Raw genomic sequence first — 25,107 nt, 5'->3', positions numbered from 1 at the left:
CATTTCACCACTACACCAAACTGGCTCTCTGGGGTCAAGAACCTCGGCACCAGTGTGTCAAAAACCAGAGAGATGACAGAATGCATGCGCTCACTGAGTGCTCACTCTTTATTATTTCTGACCTTCTTAGCAAACACAAGTGATCATCCCGGTCCCCCCGCCCTCCCTCACCCCAAAGCCCGGAGCAGCTGAAGCCATCCTCACTTTTTCTTCTTTGCTCCCGGTTTCCCAGGTTTGCCCTTCTTCCCCTTGTCTTTGGGCTGCGGCTCTTCCTCCAGCAAGCTTCTTGAGGGCCTTGTAAGGGCCGAGGAATCGGCGAACCATCATCCCTCTCCACCAGGCCTGCAGCTGGAAACAGAGAGGGGAACGGGTGTGCAGTGGCACGCTCGGCTAAGCACAGGCTCTCAGGAACTCTTCTTTTTAGGGCTCCCAGGTCCAATTCAAGAAATATCTGGGCACTTTGGGGGTGGAGCCAGGGGACTTTGGGGGCGGAGCCAGGAGACGTTGGGGGCGGAGCCAGGAGCAAGGGTGTGAGAAGCACGACTGAACTCCAAAGGGAGTTCTGGCCATCACGTTTCAAGGGCTGCCATGTCTCCCGTGGCCTCCAGTACCATAGAGGTTTTTCCTCCCAAATTCCTAGAGGGTCCAGGAAAACTCTCAGCGTTCTACATTGTGCAACTTTCACACTCATGCATAGCAATAGGGTATACTATGGCACAAATTGACATGATTTTGGATCCCAACTAGGGTTTGCCGAGTCCAATTTAAGAAATATCTGGGGACTTTGGGGGTGGAGCCAGGAGACACTGGGGGTGGAGCCAGGAGCAAGGGTGTGACAAGCACGACTCAACTCCAAAGGGAGTTCTGGCCATCACACTGAAAGGGACCGCGCTCTTTTCAAATGCCTTCCCTCCATTGGAAATAATGAAGGATCGGGGCGCCTTCTTTGGGGGCTCGCAGAATTGGACCCCCTGGTGCAATCTTTTTGAAACTTGGAGGGTCTTTTGAGGAGAGGCACTGGATGCTATGCTACAAACGTGGTGCCTCTACCTAAAAAAAAACAGCCACCCGCAGAGCCGCAGGTAACCACAGATCAATTCTCCCCTATACCTTACGTGAATCGGTCTCCATAGGGAATAATGAGGATGCCCAGCAGACATCCCCCGCCCCCTGCTTTCTGATGACCCTGAAGCGGGGGATCCCCTGCCCTCACCTGGGGATTGGCAACCCTACTTGCTTTGTAAAAGGCTGCTATTTGGTGCAGCAGCCTGCCCGGCATCCAATTTCCCATCCAGTGTTGTGTCTTCTTACCCCCTAACACCCTTTGTTCCTGCCAGCCCATGTTGTAGAAGAGGGCTGCCGGGGACACGCTCCAGCCCGACAGCTGACTGGAAGGGGGGGGGGAGAGAAGCCCCCTCAAGATGTCTCCGGGCAGCACTGGTCCAAATGGAAGCTGGAAAGGCTAGGATGGAACCAGGCCTCGGTCTCAAAAAGCCCTGCTTGAGAATCTTTCCCCCCTCCCAGCCCCTTGGGAAGGATCAGAGTTGGAAGGGACCTCCAGGGTCATCTAGTCCAACCCCCTGCACAATGCAGGAAACCCGCAAGTACCTCCCCCTAAATTCACAGGATCCTCATTGCTGTCAGATGGCCATCTAGCCTCTGTTGAAAAACCTCCAAGGAAAGAGAGCCCACTACCTCCCGAGGAAGCCTGTTCCACTGAGGAACTGCTCTAATGGTCATGAAGTTCATAGAATCCTAGAGTTGGAAGAGACCCCCGGGGTCATCTAGTCCGACCCCCTGCACAATGCAGGAAACTCACAAACCCCTCCCCCTAAATTCACAGGATCCTCATTGCTGTCAGATGGCCATCTAGCCTCTGTTGAAAAACCTCCAAGGAAGGAGAGCCCACCACCTCCCAAGGAAGCCTGTTCCGCTGAGGAACTGCTCTAACGGTCAGGAAGTTCTTCCAAATGTTGAGTTGGAAACTCTTTTGATTTAATTTCAACCCGCTGGTTCTGGTCTGACCTTCTGGGGCCACAGAAAACAATTCCACACCATCCTCTAGAGGACAGCCCTTCAAGCAGACAAGCCCAGAGTCACCCCGCGAGCTTCCGTGACAGAATGGGAATTCGAATCTAGTTTCCCTGGATCCTTGTCTGACATTGCAGCCACCGTACTGGGCTGGCTCTGTTCATAAAGACTATCTTCCTTTCTTTTTGCATGCATATGAGGATTTTGTTGGATTATAGTCTTATGCAACACTTTTTTTGTAGCAGGAACTCCTTTGCATATCAGGCCACGCCCCCCTGATGTAGCCAATCCTCCAAGAGCTTAGAGGACTCTTAGTGCAGGGCCTACTGTAAGCTCCGGAAGGACTGACTACATCAGGGAGGTGTGGCCTAAGATGCAAAGGAGCTCCTGCTAGAATTCTACCCCTGACCCTATGAATGAATCAGGGCTTTTTGTAGTAGGAGCTCCTTTGCATATTAGGCCACACACCCCTCATGTAGTCAGTCCTCCAAGAGCTTACAGGGCTCTTCATGCAGGGCCTACTGTAAGCTCCAGAACTGGCTACATCAGGGGGGTGCGGCCTAATAAGCAAAGGAGTTCCTGATACAAAAAGCCCTATTCATTCACAGGGTCAGGGGTAGAATTCTAGCAGGAGCTCCTTTGGATATTAGGCCACACACCCCTGATGGAGCTAATCCTCCCAAGAGATTACAGGGCTCTTCGTACAGGCCTACTGTAAGCTCCAGGAGGTTTCGGCACATCAGGGAGGTGTGGCCTAATATGCAAAGGGAGTTCCTCGGGGGTTTTTTGTAGCAGGAACTCCTTTGCATATTAGGCCATACCCCCCTGATGTAGCCAATCCCCCAAGAGTTTACAGGGTTCTTACAGGGCCTACTGTAAGCTCCAGGAGGATTGGCTACATCAGGGGGGTGCGGCCTAATATGCAAAGGCAGGGGTGGAATTCTAGCAGGAGCTCCTTTACGTATTAGGCCACACACCCCTGATGTAGCCAATCCTCCAGGAGCTTACAGGGCTCTTAGTCCAGGGCCTACTGGAAGCTCCAGGAGGATTGGCTACAACAGGGAGGTGTGGCCTAATATGCAAATACAGGGGTGGAATTCTAGCAGGAGCTCGTTTACGTATTAGGCCACACACCCCTGATGTAGCCAATCCTCCAAGAGCTTACAGGGCTCTTAGTACCGGGCCTACCGTAAGCTCCAGGAGGATTGGCTACAACAGGGAGGTGTGGCCTAATATGCAAAGACAGAGGTGGAATTCTAGCAGGAGCTCCTTTATGTATTAGGCCACACACCCCTGATGTAGCCAATCGTCCAAGCGCTTACAGGGCTCTTAGTCCAGGGCCTACTGTAAGCTCCAGGAGGATTGGCTACATCAGGGGGGTGTGGCCTCATATGCAAAGGAGTCCCTGCTATTCCAAAAAGCCCTGGTCTTGTGTAACTGGCGGCCAAGATGAAATTACAAGCCCAGTCGCCCAGCAGACACATTCTGTGCCCTTTTGATCCTCCCCCGTTCTGGTCTTTGCTGGTAGGGCACTCTCACAGCTGAGAGGGACCACTCTTTGTGGCGTTAATCCATACCAATCTCTTGTACTATGCAAGGATAACATTCCTTCATCTTTTGGAGCAGCAGGGAGCGGACGGGTGGGGGGGCTTGGCTGAGAAACCGTCCTTAATAAGCAAGGAAAGGAACTGTAGGTGGTTTTCAAAGCCGACATTCCAAAACCGGTGGCTGCGAAAAAGCCAAGTGGAGGTTGGGGATTGTCACTCAGGAGGGGTGTGTGATCCACAGGGCATAAGAGGAACAGAACATGTTCCACATCTGGCTCCCTGAAGGTCAAAAGCTCTGGACCCTCAAATAAGGGCAGTGGAAGAAAACACAGGAAGGGGCCCCATCTTACCTTCAGAATGCTCTTCATCTCCAGAGCATCCTGCTCGATCTTCTTGCGTTCGCGCTCCTTTTCCTTCCGATCTTCTATGATTACTTGTTCACACAAAAGGCACTGCAGAGAAGAAAAAAACCGTTAATGATGAAAAAAGAGAAATGGGCTTCGAGGCTTAATGTTCTGTGGAGCTTGAACACCCACGAAGCTGCCTTCTACTGAATCAGAACTTCAGTCCCTCAAGGTCAGTCTTGTCTACTCAGACTGGCAGCTGCTCCCCAGGGTCTCAGGCTGAGGTCTTTCCGATCACCTCCTGCCTGGTCCTTTCCACTGGAGATTGAACCTGGGACCTTCTGCATGCTAAGTGGATGCTCTGCCACTGAGCCACAGCCTCCCTCTTTAGCTCTCCAGGGTCTCAGAGTGAGGTCTTTCCCATCACCTACTGCCTGATCCTTTCCACTGGAGATGCCGGGGATTGAACCTGGGACCTTCTGTGCGTCAAACAGAATCTCTGCCACTGAGCCACAGCCCCTGTCTACGTCTCTCCAGGGTCTCAGGCAGAGGTCTTTCCCATCCACTCCTCCCTGGTCCTTTTAACTGGAGATGCCGGGGATTGAACCTGGGACCTTCTTCATACCAAGCAGATGCTCTGCCACTGAGCCACAGCCCCCTTCCTTAGCTCTCCAGGGTCTCAGGCTGAGGTCTTTCCCATCACCTCCTGCCTGGTCCTTTCCACTGGAGATGCTGGGGACTGAATTTGGGACCTTTTGCATGCCAAGCCGATGCTCTACCTCCGAGCCACAGTCCCTCTGAAAATCAGTATTGTCTACTCAAATGGACAGCAGCTCTCCAGGGTTTCAGGCTGAGGTCTTTCACATCACCTCCTGCCGGGTCCTTTCAAGTGATGAGAGAGCTAGGTTCATCTGAGATGAGCAGATTGGAGATCCCTGAGCCATTCTCAGTCAGAAGGTGGGAGAAGGGTTGCAACGAAAGGAGCCAGGATGCAAAGAGACAATACAAAACATAAGCCGCTTCATTGGAGCAGGGGAGAAAAATGCTTAGCGGCAGAAAAAGTATCAGACTTCCAAAAATTCATGTCCCACAAATCCAGTAGCACCTTAGAGACTAACAAGGTGTTTGGAGTACCAGCTTTTGACCTCTCGCTCTTCAGGGTAGAGGCTTTCAAGAATCAAAGCTCCATTTAGGCCAGGGGTGTCAAACATGCAGGCCCCCGAGCAACTGGCTGTCACCTGCTTCCTTCTCCCTCTCTTGCTTCCTTCTGCATCACGGCTTGCTTTGCAAGGCTTGCTCAATCACACAGGAGCTACAGAGCAAAGCCTCTGTTTTTTTCCATTGGCTGAGGCTCCTCCCTTGGGGAAGAAGTGAGGGGAGGCAGAGCTTGCTTTGCCAGGCTCTCTCAATCGCACAGCAGAGCTATTGAGCCAAACCTCTTTTCCTTCTATTGGGTGAGGCTCCTCCCTGTCCTGGACCCCTGGGGAAGGAAGGAAAGAGCCAGAGCTTCCTTTGCCCAGTTCCCTGGATCATTGGGAGAAATATAAAGAAAGCACCTTTGAGTAACAATGTTTTAAGCATTTTTTTAAAAATCTTTAATTGTGTTTGTCTGTGTCCTTTATAAAGTTTATATCTCTGCTACCTAATCTTAAATAGGAACACACATGGCCCAGCCCAGCAAGGTCTCATTTATGTCAGATCTGGCCCTCATAACAAATGTGTTTGACACCCAATTTAGAAGAATACCACAGATTTATATACCCCGCCCTTCTCTCTGAATCAGAGTTTCAGAGTGGCTTACAATCTCTTTTATCTTCCCCCCACAGCAGACACCCTGTGAGGTGGGTAGGGTTGAGAGAGCTCTCACAGCAGCTGCCCTTTCAAGGACAGCTCCGCAAGAACTATGGCTGACCCAAGGCCATTCCAGCAGCTGCAAGTGGAGGGGTGGGGAATCAAACCCGGTTCTCCCAGATAAGAGAGCTATGGCTGACCCAAGGCCATTCCAGTAGGTGCAAGTGGAGGAGTGGGGAATCAAACCCGATTCTGCCAGATAAGAGTCTGCGCACTTAACCACTACACCAAACTGGCTCTCATTTAGACCTTACACCCTGGACTGAAATCAAGTTCTTCTACTGCAGATCAGCACAGCTGCCCACCTGGTTCTTCAAAGCTTTTCCCCTGGCAATCTTGGGTTCCTAAGATGATCCTGGACTCAACTCTTGCTCTTGAAGCGCAGACCTGTGTGGCTCCCTACCTGAAACCTTCCTGAGACGGGTCTGCCTATACAATGTAGCGGGGGATCCCGAAAGATCCCTGGGATTGCCAGTGACTGGGGAGAGGGCGTCCTCTGCACCACCTGAGCCCTGGTCACCTGAGCAGGTACATCTGCAAACAGCTGCTTTCCTCCTCACCTGCTTGGCCAGTTCCTGCAGGGCCAGCTGGTCGGCCGCTCGGGAAGCCTTGAGGGAATTCAGTTCTTGCTGCTTGGCCTCCGTGTCCTTCTCGTACTTCTCCATCCAGTATTCCAGCTTCTCTTCTATGATCTGACGGGCACAGACACAGACCAGAGGATGAGCGTCCGTCCTGTGGATGTCCCGGAGCAGGGGTCTCCAAGCCTCAGGCCGTGGACCAGTACCGGGCCGTGGCCTGTTAGCAACCAGGCTGCGGAGTAAGGCAGAGGCACTACCCCTTTCCCCCACCCGGGTCCCAGGCGGACGAAAGAGGCGGCGCAGCCTCACCCTGAAGCACTACCTCTTCCATTTGCCCGGGTCCTCAGCAGGCAGAAGGCGCAGCACGGCAGTAGAGTTGCCAAGTCCAATTCAAGAAATATCTGGGGGCTTTGGGGGTGGAGCCAGGAGACTTTGGGTGTGGAGCCAGGAGACTTTGGGGTGGAGCCAGGAGACATTAGGGGTGAAGCCAAGATCAAGGCTGTGACAAGCATCACTGAACTCCAAAGGGAGTGCTGGCCATCGCATTTAAAGGGACGGCGCACCTTTTCAATTCCTTCCTTCCATAGGAAATCATGAAGGATGGGGGCACCTTCTTTTGGGGCTCACAGAATTGGATCCCCTGGTCCAGTCATTTTGAAACTTGGGGGTTATTTTGGGGAGCGGCACTAGATGCTATACTGAAAATTTGGTGCCTCTACGCCAAAAAACAGCCCCCCCAGAGCCCCAGATACCCGTGGATGAATTCTCCATGATTTTCTATGGGAATAAATCTCCCTAGGAAACAATAGAGTGCCCAACAGACATTTCCCTTCCCTCCCCCCACTTTCTGACGACCCTGAAGCGGGGGGAGGGCCTCCAAAGCAGGGGATCCCCTGCCCCCACCTGGGGATTGGCAACCCTAGGTTTGGAGGCCCTCCCCCCGCTTCAGGGTCGTCAGAAAGCGAGGCGAGGGGAGGGAAATGTCTGCTGGGAACTCTCTTATTCCCTATGGAGATTTATTCCCATAGAAAATTGTGGAGAATTGATCCGTGGGTATCTGGGGCTCTGGGGTGTTGTTTTTGGGGGTAGAGGCACCAAATTTTCAGTATAGCATCTAGTGCCTCTCCCCAAAATACCCCCCAAGTTTCAAAAAGATTGGACCAGGGGGTCCAATTCTGTGAGCCCCAAAAGAAGGTGCCCCTATCCTTCATTATTTCCTATGGAAGGAAGGCATTGAAAAGGTGTGCCGTCCCTTTAAATGTGATGGCCGGAGCTCCCTTTGGGGTTCAATGATGCTTGTCACAGCCTTGATCTTGGCTCCATCTCTAATGTCTCCTGGCTCCACCCCCAAAGTCTCCTGGCTCTGCCCCTAATGTCTCCTGGCTCCGCCCCCAAAGTCCCCAGGTATTTCTTGAATTGGACTTGGCGACCCTATGCCAGGGAGAGACCCTCACCCTGGGAAGAAGGGTGAGTAGGCCCAGGTCTGACTGAGACAGTTAGGGACAGTAAGTTCAGACGCGTTGGGGCATTTGGTTATTTTCCCCTTCACCCCTTTTAATGCACCTCGTTTTGCTATCTTGCCCTGACCTTAAAATAAACCTTTTTGTTGTTGTTCCCTCTGCCTGGTCCTCACGCCTATTATTTGGCCTAAGCTACAAGAGGCCTGGAGGGAACTCTGGGCCTTCTCAAGGGGAACCCTTAACCCAGAGTGGTGGCAGCCATTGGTAATACCCCCCGGAGTCAGGACAGGGGGCCACTGTCTTGGAGGATGTAATGGAGGCCTTGTGGGCATCATAATCTCTCAGGGTAGCTGGGTCGGTCCAGGAGCGCCTCAGAGACCACCGAGAGCTTCTGGGCATGAGTGTTTAAGAGCCCAAGCCCCATTTGTCAGATGCAAGCAGGAATGGAGGTCCCCGAGTCCTTATAACCCCCAGTCGGAAGGGGGGGGGGGTGCACAAAATTCTTGTAAAGGATACAGAGGTACAATGCGTGATTGTAATCGAGGGTCGTTTTGTAGGAAAATAGGTGGCAGAGCTCATTAGTGTATGCCGCCCCCCTCCCCCAGCCAAAAGCAACCCAGTGCAAGAAAGGAGAGCCCTGGGCAAGCGAGGCCTGTTTGGGCTGGCTAGAGATCCAGCCAGCCCAAGCAGGCCTCGCTCGCCTGGGTCTCTCCTGAGCTGCCCCCCCATCCCAGTGAAAAGGCCAGCAAGCCACCCACTGCCCAAAATCACATAAGAAGTGGAGAAAGGGTGGTGTGGGCTTCTCCAGGGGTTAATAGAAATAGCAGCCAATGGTCACATTCCACAGCCAGTTTCCTTATCACCACCCTTCCAGGAAGCCCCACCAAACAATGGGTACATTCACAAACCAATCGCCCTCTCACCACACCCCCTCCAGCCTAGAAATAGCAGCTCTCCAGCAGCCCTGGCCTCACTCAATGCACAGCAGCCAAGAAGGTCAGAACGCCTGCTCCGGCTGCAACGCCACTGAGGATGTTCTCCGCAGCTGAGAACAAAACGTTTGGAAGAAAAACCTTCTCCAGTAGAACATGGCACTTGAGCCCGAAAGATTCTACAAACCCTAATGATGATGCCAGCCGTGAAAACCTGAAAACTTTAAGACCAGTAGCTCACAACTTTAAGGCCAGTAACTCACAACTTTAATGTCAGTAACTCACAACTTTAAGGCCAGTAGCTCACAACTTTAATGTCAGTAACTCACAACTTTAAGGCCAGTAACTCACAACTTTAAGACCAGTAGCTCACAACTTTAAGGCCAGTAGCTCACAACTTTAATGTCAGTAACTCACAACTTTAAGGCCAGTAGCTCACAACTTTAATGTCAGTAACTCACAACTTTAAGGCCAGTAACTCACAACTTTAATGTCAGTAACTCACAACTTTAAGGCCAGTAGCTCACAACTTTAAGGCCAGTAACTCACAACTTTAAGGCCAGTAACTCACAAAGTAGAATTTTTACTACTTATGTGCTATAAAATGGAATAATATCTGCCATTCTTTATGGCATAACATCTTGTCATGATGTGATACGGCCCGGCTGGGCAATATTGTGATGATATTGAAAACTTCTGAATGCTGCTGTGTTGTTTGTTCATAAAAATGTTTTTATTGTATTTTGTTATTTTATTATATGTTATACTCCACCCTGAGCCCTGCGGGGGAATGGGAGGAATACAGTAAAATAAATAAATAAATGAAATGAAAGTTTTGCTCACAAGGCTCTGCAGCTTGGAGGAAACATGGGCTGCAAAGCAGAAACAGGCAGTGGTGAACTCTGAAATGCCTCTCGCCTTAGAAACAAGCCTAGCTCGCAACCTGGTGGTGCGTAACTCTTTTAAAAAGATAGAACTTCTGACTGCCAGACAATCTTAGGATCTCCTGGCTGTTCTACACAGATTGCCATAGGATCATTATTAATTACAAGCGTTCTTTGCAACACCCCTCGCCTCCATCTTCTGACTGGGATAAACAGACTCAGATCTCTAGTCTCACTCGTGCCTGACAGTGGGAGCTTTGACGGATATTTCGACAATCTTTCGTCTGTATGGTGCTGCTTGTCTTGAATCTGCTATAAGCATCTCTTTAATGCAGGTTGAAAGGGTTGCTAGGGGGAGGGGGAACCGCCTGTCACCCACCGTTAGCTGATGCTTGAGGAAATTCTCAATGTCCTGGTGAACTCTGATCTCTTCGTCCGTTTGATTCCTCAGTTTCTGCAGAGGGGAGAAAGAGAGTCAGGCTTTCTTTGCACACCAGAGGAGCTACAGCTGAACTCACACAGAGAACACGGCCTGAACACTGGATGCCCCCAGGAAACCCTTTGAAGAAGAAGAAGAATTGCAGATTTATACCCCGCTCTTTTCTCTGAATCAGAGACTCAGAGCAGCTTACAATCTCCATTATCTTCCTCCCCCCACAACAGACACCCTGTGAGGTGGGGGCAGATTTATACCCCGCCCTTCTCCCTGAATCAGAGACTCAGAGTGGCTCACAATCTCCTATATCTTTCCCCCACAACAGACACTCTGTGAGGTGGGGGCAGGTTTATACCCCGCCCTTCTCCCTGAATCAGAGACTCAGAGCAGCTCACAATCTCCTATATCTTTCCCCCACAACAGACACCCTGTGAGGTGGGGGTAGGTTTATACCCCGCCCTTCTCCCTGAATCAGAGACTCAGAGCAGCTTACATTCTCCATTATCTTCCTCCCCCCACAACAGACACCCTGTGAGGTTGGGGCAGATTTATACCCCGCCCTTCTCCCTGAATCAGAGACTCAGAGCGGCTCACAATCTCCTATATCTTTCCCCCACAACGACACCCTGTGAGGTGGGGGCAGGTTTATACCCTGCCCTTCTCCCTGGATCAGAGAGAGCGGCTCACAATCTCCTATGTCATCTCCCCCCACAACAGACACCCTGTGAGGTGGGAGCAGATTTATACCCCGCCCTTCTCCCTGAATCAGAGACTCAGAGCGGCTCACAATCTCCTCTATCTTCTCCCCCCACAACAGACACCCTGTGAGGTGGGGGCAGATTTATACCCCGCCCTTCTCCCTGAATCAGAGACTCAGAGCGGCTCACAATCTCCTCTATCTTCTCCCCCCACAAAAGACACCCTGTGAGGTGGGTGGGGCTGAGAGGGCTCTCACAGCAGCTGCCCTTTCAAGGACAACCTCTGCCAGAGCTATGGCTGACCCAAGGCCATTCCAGCAGGTACAAGCGGAGGAGTGGGGGAATCAAACCCGGTTCTCCCAGATAAGAGTCCACGCACTTAACCACTACACCAAACCGCAGCACACCAAACTTCGCCCAGTGTCTGTGCTCTGGCTCACCTTGGAGGGTGTCTCTAGGAATCAGGGTGGCACGCTGGTACACGTTTTAGTCATAGGACACCACTCCTGCACTGTGGGTCCACATCCACCCCCATTAGCCTGCAGTTCTTCCCTCCCCTGTGCCTTCCTTTATGTCTTTCTACACAGCATGTCATGCACCGGCCAACACACCCCTGTAGGTTTGCTCAGCTCAACAGCTTTGGACAGGGCTGGCCTTGCAGCTGAGAATATGGGCAAAGAAGTCAGAGGGGAAGTTACATCTAATCAGGGCTCTCTTTTTTGTAGCAAGAACTCCTTTGCATATAAGGCCACACATCCCTGATGTGGCCAGTCCTCCAAGAGCTTACGGTAAGCCCTGGAATAAGAGCCCCGTAAGCTCTTGGAGCTCCGTGGCGCAGAGTGTGAAAGCTGCAGTACTGCAGCTTGAGCTCTCCACTCACAACCTGAGTTCAATCCCGGCGGAAGCTGGGTTCGGGTAGCCGGCTCAGGTTGACTCGGCTTTCCATCCTTCCGAGGTCAGTGAAATGAGTACCCAAATTGCTGGGGGAGGGGAAGTGTAGATGACTGGGGAAGGCAAAGGGAAACCACCCCGTAAAAATTCTGCCATGAAAACGTCATGATGCGACGTCACCCCAGAGTCGGAAAGAACTGGCGCTTGCACAGGGGACTTCCTTTACCCTTTTTTTTAAGCTCTTGGAAGGTGAGCTACATGAGGGGTGTGTGGCCTAATATGCAAAGGAGTTCCTGCTACAAAAAGCCCTGATTCATTCATAGGGTCAGGGGTGGAATTCTAGCAGGAGCTCCTTTGCATCTTAGGCCACACACCCCTGATGTAGCCAGTCCTCCTGGAGCTTACAGTAGGCCCTGTGCTAAGAGCCCTCTAAGCTCTTGGAGGATTGGCTACATCAGGGGTGTGTTGCCTAAGATGCAAAGGAGTTCCTGCTACAAAAAAAAGCCCTGCGTCTAAGCATCAAAGAAACCATTAAAGTGACGGTATCCAATTTCTAAGATTAGAAAGTCATCCCAAAAAGTCCTCAGTTATCCCAAGTTCTTTTGCCTCTCAGGTCAAAAAACTGGGCAGCCAATAAATTGCCTGCTGACGAGGTGGTCTCTTGAATAAATGGTGGTTGCCATCTGCACATCCACCTGCCTTGGGGATCTGACTTTCTTGGCAGGCAGTGTGAAAAGCAATCAGGGAAGGTGCAGGGGAGGGGAGAATCCAGCAAGACCCACCAAACGTCTGTCTGCCGTGCAAAATTATGGACATCATGTGCATACCTGAATCAGACTCTTGGTATCGGAAGAAGTGAGCAGCTCCTGTCCGCCACAAATTTTGCTAGTCTTTAAGGAACTATTTACTAAAAAAAGAGCCCCGTGGCGCAGAGTGTTAAAGCTGCAGCACTGCAGTCCTAAGCTCTGCTCACAACCTGGGTTCAATCCCCGGCAGAAGCTGGGTTTTCAGGTAGCCGGCTCGAGGTCAACTCAGCCTTCCGTCCTTCCGAGGTCGGTCAAATGAGTACCCAGCTTGCTGGGGGGGGGGGGGAAGCATGGTTGACTGGGGAAGGCAATGGCAAACCACCCCATAAATAGTCTGCCATGAAAACATTGTGAGAGCAACGTCACTCCAGAGTCGAAAACGACTGGTGCTTGCACAGGGGGCCTTTCCTTTCCTAAGGAGCTACTGGACTCTTGCCCTTTTCTACCATTACCAACATCTGGATCTATTTCCAGTCCCTTGGCTTGCGATTTCTTTCTTTCTTTATTGGGAACAGTTGAAAACATTTTCAGTTGAAAACAAAAGATTAAACATCAACCCCCAAATCAATCACTCCTCCCCCGGCCCTTAAAATAAGCCTGCCGTTCAACCCCTCCCCATTAAAAAAGTTGGGAAATGCACCTTCTGACAGTCTCCAAGCAGGGCACACACACACACAGCTGGAGCTACAATGGAAAAGACCCAGGCTCTTCAAGGAGGATGGAACACATTTATTTGTTTGTTTGTTTTAATGTCTTCTATTTAATGAATTGCTCAGTCCCAGCTAGTGCCGGGCTCTGGGCGATTTACAACGATAGATAAAATACAATTATGTAAAATACAACTGCAAGAGCCCCGTGGCGCAGAGTGGTAAAGCTGCAGTACTGCAGTCCTAAGCTCTGCTCACAACCTGAGTTCGATCCTGGCGGAAGCTGGATTCAGGTAGCCGGCTCCAGGTTGACTCAGCCTCTCATCCTTCCGAGGTTAGTCAAATGAGTACCCAGCTTGCTGGGGGGAAAGTGTAAATGACTGAGGAAGGCAATGGCAAACCACCCCATAAAAAGTCTGCTGTGAAAATGTGAAGCGACATCACCCCAGAGTCGCAAACGACTGGTGCTTGCACAGGGGACTACCTTTAAAAAAAAAAAAAAAATACATTTATGTCAAAGTGAAAAAGAGTTGGTTTTTATACCCCACTCTTCACTATCTGTGGAAGAGCCCCGTGGCGCAGTGTTAAAGCTGCAGTACTTCAGTCCTAAGCTATGCTCACGACCTGAGTTCAGTCCCAGCGGAAGCCGGGTTTTCAGGTAGCCGCCTCGAGGGACAGCCTTCCATCCTTCTGAGGTCGGTTCAATGAGTCCCCAGCTTGCTGGGGGTGAAGGGTAGATGACTGCGGAAGGCAATGGCAAAACACCCCGTTAAAAGTCTGCCGTGAAAACGTTGTGAAAGCAACGTCACCCCAGAGTTGGAAACGACTGGTGCTTGCACAGGGCACCTTTCCTTTCCCTTCGCTATCTGAGGGACTCTTGAAGCGATTTACAATCCTCTTCCCTTCCTTTCCCCACAGCAGGCCCCTTGTGAGGTAGGTGAGGCTGAGAGAACTTGTGACTGGCCCAAGATCACCCAGCTGGCTTCATATGGAGGAGGAGTGGGAGAAATCAAACCCGGTTCTCCAGCCCTCACCTCTTAACTGCTACACCATGCCAGCTCTCTCAGCGGTGGGAGACACCACAGATGGCTGCCTGATGACCATAGTTGAAGCACAGGGACGTATGGAATGCGATGGGCGAGTCAACCTTGCGCTCGCTGGCACAGAAGGAATGAGAGCAGACCATCTTGCATCCAGGAAAAGCCCCCGTAGCAGAGGAAAGCCCGCCCTTAGAGGAATAGTACAATATCCAATCACAAGCCTTCCAATGCATGTAAAAATCGGCCCTCTAGACCAGGAGTGTCAAACATGTGGCTCGGGGGCCGAATCAGGCCCCCAGAAGGCTCCTGTCAGGCCCCCAAGCAACTGGCTCTTGTCTGCTTCCTTCTCCCTCTCTCTTGCTTCCTTCTGCATCGCAGCTTGCTTTGCCAGGCTTGCTCAATCGCACAGGAGCTACAGAGCAAAGCCTCGGTTTTCTCCATTGGCTGAGGCTCCTCCCCTTCCTAGTCCCCTGGGGGAGGGAGGGAAAGAGCCAGAGCTTCCTTTGCCCAGTTCCCTGGATCCCCGGAAGAAATACAAAGAAAGCACCTTTAAGACGAACGAGTGCTAATGTTTTAAGCATGTTCTATTTAAAGTTTAAAAAAAAACAACCCTTCAGTTGTGTTCGTCTGTGGCCTTGAAAAAGTTTATATTTCTGCTACCTAATCTTAAATAGGTACACGCATGGCCCAGCCCGAAACGGCCCGGCCCGGCAAGGTCTCATTTAAGTCAGATCCGGCCCTCGTCACAATTGAGTTCGACACTCCTGCTCTAGACGACTGCCCAAGTGACCTCTTAGTCGTTCCCACCGGGCCAAGCCGCTCACCTCCGCTTCGTTCTGTAGGTCGTTCTCAGCGTCGGAACACTTCTGCTGCGTCTGAGCCATCTGCAGCTCCGCGTCCTTCTTGACGTACCGGTTCTCCATGTCGGTCTTCGCCTTCATCTCTTGGAGCTGGTCCTTGAGGTACGCGATCATCTCGTCCCGGTTCTGGGGGACAAGAGAGAAGTGAGAGCCTCATGGCTTCTTGGCGCATCCTCCCCGCTCTCCTAATATGCCTGGCATGGCTGCAGGTGGACTTGCGCCCCTGCACCAGTTTCTGCACGAAGCTCTGAACCTGCTTCCGTGGGGAGGGCGGGAGAGAAATCGAAGAAGTTTAAACTAAACTAAACTACAGAACAAAGCAGTAGACAAGTTCACCTTTAAGACCGACTGAGTTTTATTTAGAATGTTAAGCTTTCATATGCTCTTAAGCAGATGATGAAGTCTGCTTAAGAGCATATGAAAGCTTATAAGAACATAAGAGAAGCCATTTTGGATCAGGCCAATGGCCCCTCCAGTCCAACACTCTGTGTCACAAAAGAACACAAGAGAAGCCATGTTGGATCAGGCCAATGGCCCCTCCAGTCCAACACTCTGTGTCACATAAGAACACAAGAGAAGCCATGTTGGATCAGGCCAATGGCCCAGCCAGTCCAACACTCTGTGTCACATAGGAACATAAGAGAAGCCATGTTGGATCAGGCCAATGGCCCATCCAGTCCAACACTCTGTGTCACATAAGAACATGAGAGAAGCCCTGTTGGATCAGGCCAATGGCCCATCCAATCCAACACTCTGTGTCACATAAGAACATAAGAGAAGCCATGTTGGATCAGGCCAGTGGCCCCTCCAGTCCAACACTCTGTGTCACATAAGAGAAGCCATGTTGGATCAGGCCAATGGCCCCTCCAGTCCAACACTCTGTGTCACATAAGAACATGAGAGAAGCCCTATTGGATCAGGCCAATGGCCCACCCACTCCAACACTCTGTGTCACATAAGAACATGAGAGAAGCCCTGTTGGATCAGGCCAATGGCCCATTCAATCCAACACTCTGTGTCACATAGGAACATAAGAGAAGCCATGTTGGATCAGGCCAATGGCCCATCCAGTCCAACACTCTGTGTCACATTAGAACATGAGAGAAGCCATGTTGGATCAGGCCAATGGCCCACCCAGTCCAACACTCTGAGTTAGATAAGAACATAAGAGAAGCTATGTTGGATCAGACCAGTGTCCCATCCAGTCCAACATTCTGTGTCACATAAGAACATAAGAGAAGCCATGTTGGATCTGACCAGTGGCCCATCCAGTCCAACACTCTGTGTCACATAAGAACATAAGAGAAGCCTTGTTGGATCAGGCCAATGGCCCCTCCAGTCCAACACTCTGAGTCACATAAGAGAAGCCATGTTGGATCAGACCAGTGTCCCATCCAGTCCAACACTCTGTGTCACATAAGAACATAAGAGAAGCCATGTTGGATCAGACCAGTGTCCCATCCAGTCCAACACTCTGTGTCACATAAGAGCATAAGAGAAGCCATGTTGGATCAGACCAGTGGCCCATCCAGTCCAACACTCTGTGTCACATAAGAACATAAGAGAAGCCATGTTGGATCAGACCAGTGGCCCATCCAGTCCAACACTCTGTGTCACATAAGAACATAAGAGAAGCCATGTTGGATCAGGCCAATGGCCCCTCCAGTCCAACACTCTGAGTCACATAAGAACATAAGAGAAGCCATGTTGGATCAGACCAGTGTCCCATCCAGTCCAACACTCTGTGTCACATAAGAACATAAGAGAAGCCTTGTTGGATCAGGCCAATGGCCCCTCTAGTCCATCACTCTGTGTCACACTGTGGCCAAAAAAATTGTGTATATATATATATACACACACATATATATATACACACTGTGGCTAATAGCCACTGGACTTCTGCTCCATATTTTTATCTAACCCCCTCTTGAAGCTGTCTACCTCCATCACCTCCTGTGGCAGTGAATTCCATATGTTAATCACCCTTTGGGTGAAGAAGGACTTCCTTTTATCCGTTCTAACCCGAGTGCTCAGCAATTTCATTGAATGCCCATGAGTTCCTGTAGTGTGAGAAAGGGAGAAAAGGACTATCTTTCTCTACTTTCTCCATCCCATGCATTATCTTGTAAACCTCTATCATGTCACCCCGCAGTCGACGTTTCTCCAAGCTAAAGAGTCCCAAGCGTTTCAACCTTCCTTCATAGGGAAAGTGTTCCAACCCTTTAATCATTCTAGTTGCCCTTTTCTGCACTTTTTCCAATGCTATAATATATTGTAATATATAATATAATGTAATTTAGCTTCTGTTCTAAATAAAACTTAGTTGGTCTTAAAGGTGCACTTCTCTACTGCTTTGTTCTGTTGCTTCAGACCAACACGGCTGCCTACTGGGATCTATAAACTAAACTACATTCTGTTTGAATGTGCTCATTGAACGGAGCGAGCAAGCTTCCAAACTGAATTCACTGCAGCAGTAGCAGTTCCGTTGGGTCTGTTGTGAAGTTATGGACTCTGCAAAGCATTCCTGCATTGTGCAAAAAAATTTATTAGAATGTCCTATGGTATTGACCTTTAAAGCCCTTTTCTCCGCATGTTCCCCAGAGAGCACGGCGTTCAGGGACACAAAACCTACTGTCCATCCCCGGACCAAAGAAGGGCAGGCTGTGTTCCACAAGGGCTAGGGCCTTCTCGGTGGCAGCACCAGAAATGTGGAATGCTCTCCCGGAGGCCATAAGGGCCCTGCGGGATCTCTCTCAATTCCGCAGGGCCTGCAAAGCTGAACTGTTTTGGCAGGTCTTCAACCCCTAAATCTGTCGGAGCGGGAGTAGCAGAGTGAGGGAGATGACTTGCCCGACACAGGGCTTCAGGAAAGAAAACCAGGCAGACACGTGCAACTAGTGCCAAAAGGTGTATTAACATATATACACAACAAGTGCTCTCTTGTGCAGTCTATACAATATCACCTCCACGGACAAAGTGCTTCGCCTAACCACCATCTCACAGGGAGAGACCTGTGTGATGCACACACAGATCATATATAGTCCAAGCAGCCAATCCTGGCCGTGCTGACTCAGCAGATTGCATCACTTGGCTTCTGCCGGCTCAAGCCGGTCTGCTGATCAGGTCACTGTGACCTAGCCTGGTAGCTAGATCACCAGCTGTCATACTGTAGCTGTCAGACTGGGTTTATGTAGATTCTTGCTCCAACACACCTCCTAATCTATTTAAACCCAGTGCACCAAAACACTTTACGCAGTTTACATACATGTCCACCAGCAACATTACAGTTCATATTTACGTAGCTCGGAACCCTTTCCGGAATTCGTTCAGGAACTCATCATGATTGTAAAACACATCATCGTGTTCCTGTTCAGCCAGCTCTTTCAGACGCTTGGCTTCAGCCTCCTTCTCCCTTGCCTCGCACTCTGCCACCCAGGCTTTCCATTTCTTAGCCTTTTCTTTTAACATTTCCTCAAATCCGGGTGGGTCTGGATTGACAGTCAGAGTGACATAGGGACACTTGTACCTAGCGGGACGTTGGCCTTTGGTGGACCTGGCAGACACCCGTGGCCCTGTGCTTGGACCAGCTTTGTCTTCTTCGGGTTGCTCTGTTCCCACCTCCTGGGCTGGTTGCTCTGCCCCTGTAATTGGGTGTTGAACCTCCTGACTCTCACACTTTACCTCCAGTTCCTGCGTTTGAGGCTCTGCCTCCTGACTCTGCTCGTCAGGCTCTGTGCCAGCATTCGGCTCACCTTCTCCAGCCCCACTGGGTGCCACCTCCTGGGCTGGAGTTCTGGGCTGCGCTCCAACATCGTTATCGCTACTTGGCAGCAGGACAAATTGTTTCTGCGAGGAGTGCAACCTTGGCCAGCTGCTTTCTTCATTGAACTGGGCACTCTTACTAAGTGTTATCTTGCTTTTGCTATTGCAGAAACGATAACACCTGGCCCTTGGCTTGTAGCCCAGAAAAATTAGGCTCTCTGCCCGGACATCCCCCTCCCCGCTACTCGTGGAGTGGATGCCAACCCGAGCCCGTGACCCAAAGACTTTTAAAGAACTCAAATCTGGGGTCTTGTTCAACAGTAACCTGTAAGGCACATTTTTCACAGTATTACACCAAACCCTATTTTGCAAAAAAATAGCTGCATGTATGGTTTCTGCCCAATAGGTCATTGGCAGTTGTGCATCCTCTAACATGCAATACATCACATTCTGCAATACAGCCCCATGCCCATTTTCTCGGGGCGTTGCCGGGTTCGTCAGACGGTGGGCGATGCCCTTGTTCTCCAGCCAACGTTTCATCTGGTTAGATAAGAATTCCCCCCCTCTGTCGGTTTGTACAGCCAGGAGATTAACCCCTAATTGTCTCTCCACTGCTTTGACCCACTTGGTGAATGTCTTATACACCTCAGACTTATGCACCATGGTGAAAACCCACGCGTACCTCGTGTGGTCGTCGGTGGCCACCAAGCAGTATCTCCTCCCCGACAGACTCTTTGGCAATGGGCCAATAACGTCTAAATGGACTAGTTCCAGGGCTCGTGTGCTTTCCCTTGAGCTTTCTTTAGCAACAGCACACGCCTTGCTTTTGGTCTTCTTGCAGACCTGGCAATCCAAGTAACATTTGCAAGGATTTACTTTCAAACTAGGCACAAGCTCCAGGGTTTTCTTTAACGCCCTAAATCCGCAGTGCCCAAGTCTCCTATGGAGCAAATGTATACAATTATTGTGCACAGGCTCATTCGACACCTGAGCCACCTGGGCACAATCACTCTGGACCACATACAGTTTACCTTCCCTCTTTCCTGTCACAAGCAACTTTCCCCCACCTCCCAGGATTTTGCAGCAGGTTTTCTCAAATCTCACCTGGTATCCCTGGTCAAACAGTGTGCTAACACTCAACAGGTTAGACTGCAGTGAGGGTACATACAACACATTTTGCAACATACATTTCAGTGCAGGAAATTCCACATTGCCTGAGCAAACAGAATTGGCAGTGGTCCCATCAGCCAGTCTCACATACTTATGCTCAGGACTGTCAATGTTTTTCAACAACTCCTTCTCGCAGCAGAGATGGCTCGTTGCCCCGGAGTCTAAAATCCAAGCAGACCCTGTGCTCTCTACTGCAGACGTGACCAGCCGGGTTGCTTCCTCACACGGGCTGGCGGTCCTCCGCTCTCGCCGCACACGCCCCCGCCTCTTCTCCCTCTCAGGGCAAGCTCGGAGCAGGTGCTGCGACGACCCGCATCCATAGCAGCGACGGACTGCAAACGCAGTCGGCTCCACTTCCTCCACCTTCGGACGCCTGCCAGCAGCAAAAGCTGGCTCATTCTTGGCTGTCTTCCCGGACACACCGATAACAGCACGCTGCCCGGCCGACACCCCCGGACAGCTCACGGCCGCAATTCTCTCTTGGAAGTCAAGCAGGTGGGCACAGACGTATTCCATGGTCAGGGTCGCTACGTCCACCGTCTCCAGAGAAGTTATCAGGGGAGTGTACTCAGGTGGCAACGACGACAGCAAAATGTACACTCTGTCGTCTGGAGCTACAGTCTTGCCTCTTGCCTCCAGCTCAACGAAACAGTCCGTTAGCCGTTTGATGTGATCTTTCACACACCCTCCAGCCGGCATAACGGTGCGGAACATCCTCCTTGTCAAGGCCATGAGGGAACCAGCAGTGGTGCTAACATGCACCGCACTCAACGCGTCCCAGGCAGCCTTGGGAGTGTCCTTCCCTCGCACATAAACCAGCTGGTCATCTCCTATAGACAGCACTATGTTGGCCAGTGCCTTATCCGATAACACAGTCTCGGCAGGAGATAAGTCAGCAGGGGGGTTACTCACGAACAGCCATTGCCCTTCACGCTTGAGGTAGTGTTGCATTCTCAGGCTCCACACCGCGTAGTTGGCTGAGGTGAGCTTCTCAACGGCTACTCCAAGCTGTTGCTGAGCCATCGTGCCGACTCCTCCTCACGGCTGGCTGCCGACGTCCCTCTGGCTCTCAAACAGAGAACGGTGGTGCTTCTGTGTCCTTCACCGGCGTTCCTCGCCTCCGGCTCTTTCCAACCTCACAGTCAGCTCAACTCTCAACTCTCTCCTCCGCGCAGCGGAACCGCCCTGGGCCCATAACCCTGTCGGAGCGGGAGTAGCAGAGTGAGGGAGATGACTTGCCCGACACAGGGCTTCAGGAAAGAAAACCAGGCAGACACGTGCAACTAGTGCCAAAAGGTGTATTAACATATATACACAACAAGTGCTCTCTTGTGCAGTCTATACAATATCACCTCCACGGACAAAGTGCTTCGCCTAACCACCATCTCACAGGGAGAGACCTGTGTGATGCACACACAGATCATATATAGTCCAAGCAGCCAATCCTGGCCGTGCTGACTCAGCAGATTGCATCACTTGGCTTCTGCCGGCTCAAGCCGGTCTGCTGATCAGGTCACTGTGACCTAGCCTGGTAGCTAGATCACCAGCTGTCATACTGTAGCTGTCAGACTGGGTTTATGTAGATTCTTGCTCCAACAAAATCATGAGAGGACTGCCACCGTACATCACTGAGGAGCTACAATCGTGATAGGGTCACTATCCGATAAGAACGATCCCGCCTATATCGTACAGCACCATAAAACGGTTTTAATTGTATTTTGTTGGTTTTAAATTGCAATTATAGATGTTGAACTGACTGTTAGCCACCCTGAGTCCACTTGCGGAGAGGGCGGGATAGAAGTTAATAATAATAATAATGTCAAAAGCATTACTGTAGAATAAATTCATCTTATGGCCACTGGGCGGGGGACAACAGTCAGGCAATGATTCTTGAGGTATTAGAAGTACACAAAAGTAAAAAGGTCAAGGTAGTCCCCTGTGCAAGCACCAGTTGTTTCCGACTCTGGGGTGACGTTGCTTTCACAACGTTTTCACAGCAGACTTTTTATGCGGTGGTTTGCCCTTGCCTTCCCCAGTCATCTACGCTTCCCCCCCAGCAAGCTGGAGACTCCTTTGACCGACCTCGGAAGGATGGAAGGCTGAGTCGACCTGGAGCTAGCTACCTGAACTAGCTTCCGCCAGGATCGAACTCAGATCGTGAGCAGAGGGCTCCGACCGCAGTACTGCAGCTTTACCGCTCTGCGCCACAAAAGTACCACTAACTTAACCTTCATGAGGCTGGCTAGCATAGAGACTCAACTCTTGAGTTTTGGAAAACTAATACAGCGCTTTGCACTAATACGTGCAAAGAGTACTTCAGAGTCTGGGTGACATTAACCAGAATGAAGTTCAGAGTGCCAAACCACACGTGAGTGATTATTAAGGTCTCCAAAGCAGTGTATGGATTGGGGCCAACACGTGGACTTATAACAAAAAACAAAGAGCCCTGATCCCGCACTTAGGTTTTCCCCAGTCTCAGTCTCCCATTCACAAAGCTGCTCTATAATTCATAGGGGGGAAACATTTTGTTAATGGTACTTAGATACCTGCCCTGACTTGAGTGGCGCAGGCTGGTGTGATCTCATCAGATCTCAAACTAAGCAAGGTCGGCCCCGGTTAGCGCTTGGAGGGGAGACCACCAGGGAAATCCAGGGTTGCTACGAAGAGCAGGCAACAGCAAAACCACCTCCAAATGCTGCCACGCGTGACCTAGACGGCTCAGGCTAGCTAGTCCGATCTCATCAGATCTTGGAAACTAAGCAGGGTGGGCCCTGGTTAAAGAAGAAAATATTGGATTTATATCCCGTCCTTCACTCTGAATCTCAGAGCGGCTCACAATCTCCTTTACCTTCCCACACCCCCCCCCTCCACAACGGCCCCGTGGCGCAGAGTGGTGAAGCAGCAGTACTGTGATCTGAACTCTCTGCTCACGACCTGAGTTCGATCCCCGGCGGAAGCTGGATTCAGGTAGCCAGCCCAAGGTTGACTCAGCCTTCCAGCCTTCCGAGGTCGGTAAAATGAGTCCCCAGCTTGCTGAGGTGGAAAGTGTAGATGACTGGGGAAGGCAATGGCAAACCACCCCGTCAAAAGTCTGCCGTGAAAACGTTGTGAAAGCAACGTCACCCCAGAGTCGGAAACGACTGGTGCTTGCACAGGTAGACCTTTCCCTTTCCTTTTCCTTGCACTTAGTAAGAGCTCCATGGTGCAGAGTGGTAAAGCAGCAGTACTGTAGTACTGTGATCTGAACTCTCTGCTCACGACCTGAGTTCTATCCCAGCGAAAGCTGGTTCAAGTAGCCAGCCCAAGGTTGACTCAGCCTCCCATCCTTCCGAGGTCGGTCAAATGAGTACGCAGCTTGCTGGGGGGAAAGCGTAGAGGACTGGGGAAGGAAATGGCAAGCCACCCCATAAAAAGTGTCCGTGTCCGCCTCTCCCGGCCCCTCCAGGAGATTCAAAGAAAAGAGCTGTCAGTCGTGAGTCTCCTTTAAAATATACAACTTTATTGATATCAAGAAAGAGGGGAGTCGCTTTGCAACGAACTCTCTGATCAGTTCCATACATGCCCTTTTATCCTCTACTCCCGGCCGATGAGTCCCCCCTCCTCTCCCCATAGGCTGAGGTACTCGGAAGGTATAGCCTACTCGACCGCCTACTTTATACTCCCTCCTTGATATGTATCCCTCCCGCTACATACATTGCATGTGCATTTAAATGTACCTTTCTCCGAAGTAGGGTGTGTCAGTTAATATTCGTTACGCCTGCGTACTTGCTACTTATTAGTCTCTATTGCTGTTCATCTCTACTGTTGTCATGGCCTGTTCAACCATGTAATTTCTTTTACTACAGTAGTTAGGGGAGGGACGGTGGCTCAGTGGTAGAGCATCTGCTTGGTAAGCAGGTGGTCCCAGGTTCAATCCCTGGCATCTCCAAAAAGGGTCCAGGCAAGCAGACGTGAAAATCCTCAGCTTGGGACCCTGGATAGCTGCTGCCAGTCTGAGAAGACAATGCCGACTTTGATGGACCAAGGGTCTGAGTCAGTAGAAGGCAGCTTCATATGTTCTGCTTCTGCGTTTTAACAATGGCTAATACACCTGTTGCATGGTTACTCATTTCATTATTTCACTTCTCTCACGGTGGAGGGGAAGGTAAAAGCAAACCACCTCTGTCCCTCTCTGGCCTTGAAAAATCCTACAAGGGTCACCATAACTCAATGGCAACTTGACGACCCCGGCCCCCACCAGTCTTTAAAATGTCACTGGGCTCTAGGATTTATTTTTGCAACAGGAAGTAGGCAAAAACACCTCTTACGCACAAGTATGCCTCGAATAAAACTTTGTGGGTCTTAAAGACGCCACTGAATTCAAACCTCAGGCCGACATGCCTGCCCACCTAGATCTGTTTGCTATGAGATGTAGTTTTGATCCTTGTATAGGTTGGCTTTTCATGTGAACAGCCAAAAATAAACCTGGGGAGTTGGGAAGAGGTCCCAGTTGTGGCCCTTGTTTGTGTACTTTGGCTACTGCGTAGTTTTTGATGCTCCACAATCTCCTGGGATTTGTGGGAGCTTTTTAAAAAATCAGGAAATCAAGGCGGTTGTGGACAATTACAGTTTCTGGCTCACCTGGAGTTCAAATTCCTTTTCCTTCCGAACATCGCTAATCTGTTTCTGGAGAGCCTTTATTTTCTTTCTTCCTATCTCCTCCCTAGAAAGAAAGAAAGAAAGAAAGAAAGAAAGAAAGAAAGAAAGAAAGAAAGAAAGAAAGAAAGAAAGAAAGAAAGAAAGAAAGAAAGAAAGAAAGAAAGAAAGAAAGAAAGAAAGAAAACAACACCTGCAATCTCTTGGAACAAAGGAAGACTCGACTGGGCTGTCTTGCCGGAATTAGAAAAGAAAACAGACCAGCAAACGAGTGGCTATTTTGTGCTGGCTTGGGCTGATGGGAGTTGTAGGCAAAAAACATCTGGGAGAGCTACCATTGGCCACCCCTGATCTAAGCCATTGCTTATTCAATCTATAATACATAGAATCCTAGTGTTGGAAGGGACCTCCAGGGTCATCTAGTCCAACCCCCTGCACAATGCAGGAAACTCACAAACACCTCCCCCTAAATTCACAGGATCTTCATTGCTGTCAGATGGCCATCTAGCCTCTGTTGAAAAACCTCCAAGGAAGG

The 25,107-nt window shown here is 50.6% G+C and overlaps 1 protein-coding gene across 1 annotated transcript in view; it reads right to left on the bottom strand.

Moving 5' to 3' along the window:
- Positions 1-200: 200 nt before the first annotated feature.
- IQCG (IQ motif containing G) overlaps positions 201-25,107 on the bottom strand; it is a 41,691-nt gene continuing 16,784 nt past the window's right edge. Inside the window, 7 exon segments of the mRNA XM_060242845.1 lie at positions 201-276; positions 278-348; positions 3,929-4,030; positions 6,334-6,465; positions 10,007-10,081; positions 14,970-15,131; positions 24,558-24,639. Coding sequence (XP_060098828.1) covers positions 201-276; positions 278-348; positions 3,929-4,030; positions 6,334-6,465; positions 10,007-10,081; positions 14,970-15,131; positions 24,558-24,639 — 700 coding nt within the window.

Source organism: Heteronotia binoei, chromosome 6 (genome assembly GCF_032191835.1).
Source record: "Heteronotia binoei isolate CCM8104 ecotype False Entrance Well chromosome 6, APGP_CSIRO_Hbin_v1, whole genome shotgun sequence".
NCBI classification, from domain to species: domain Eukaryota; kingdom Metazoa; phylum Chordata; class Lepidosauria; order Squamata; family Gekkonidae; genus Heteronotia; species Heteronotia binoei.
The sequence above is the reverse complement of the archived record's forward strand: the minus strand, read 5'-3'. Positions and strand labels throughout refer to the sequence as shown.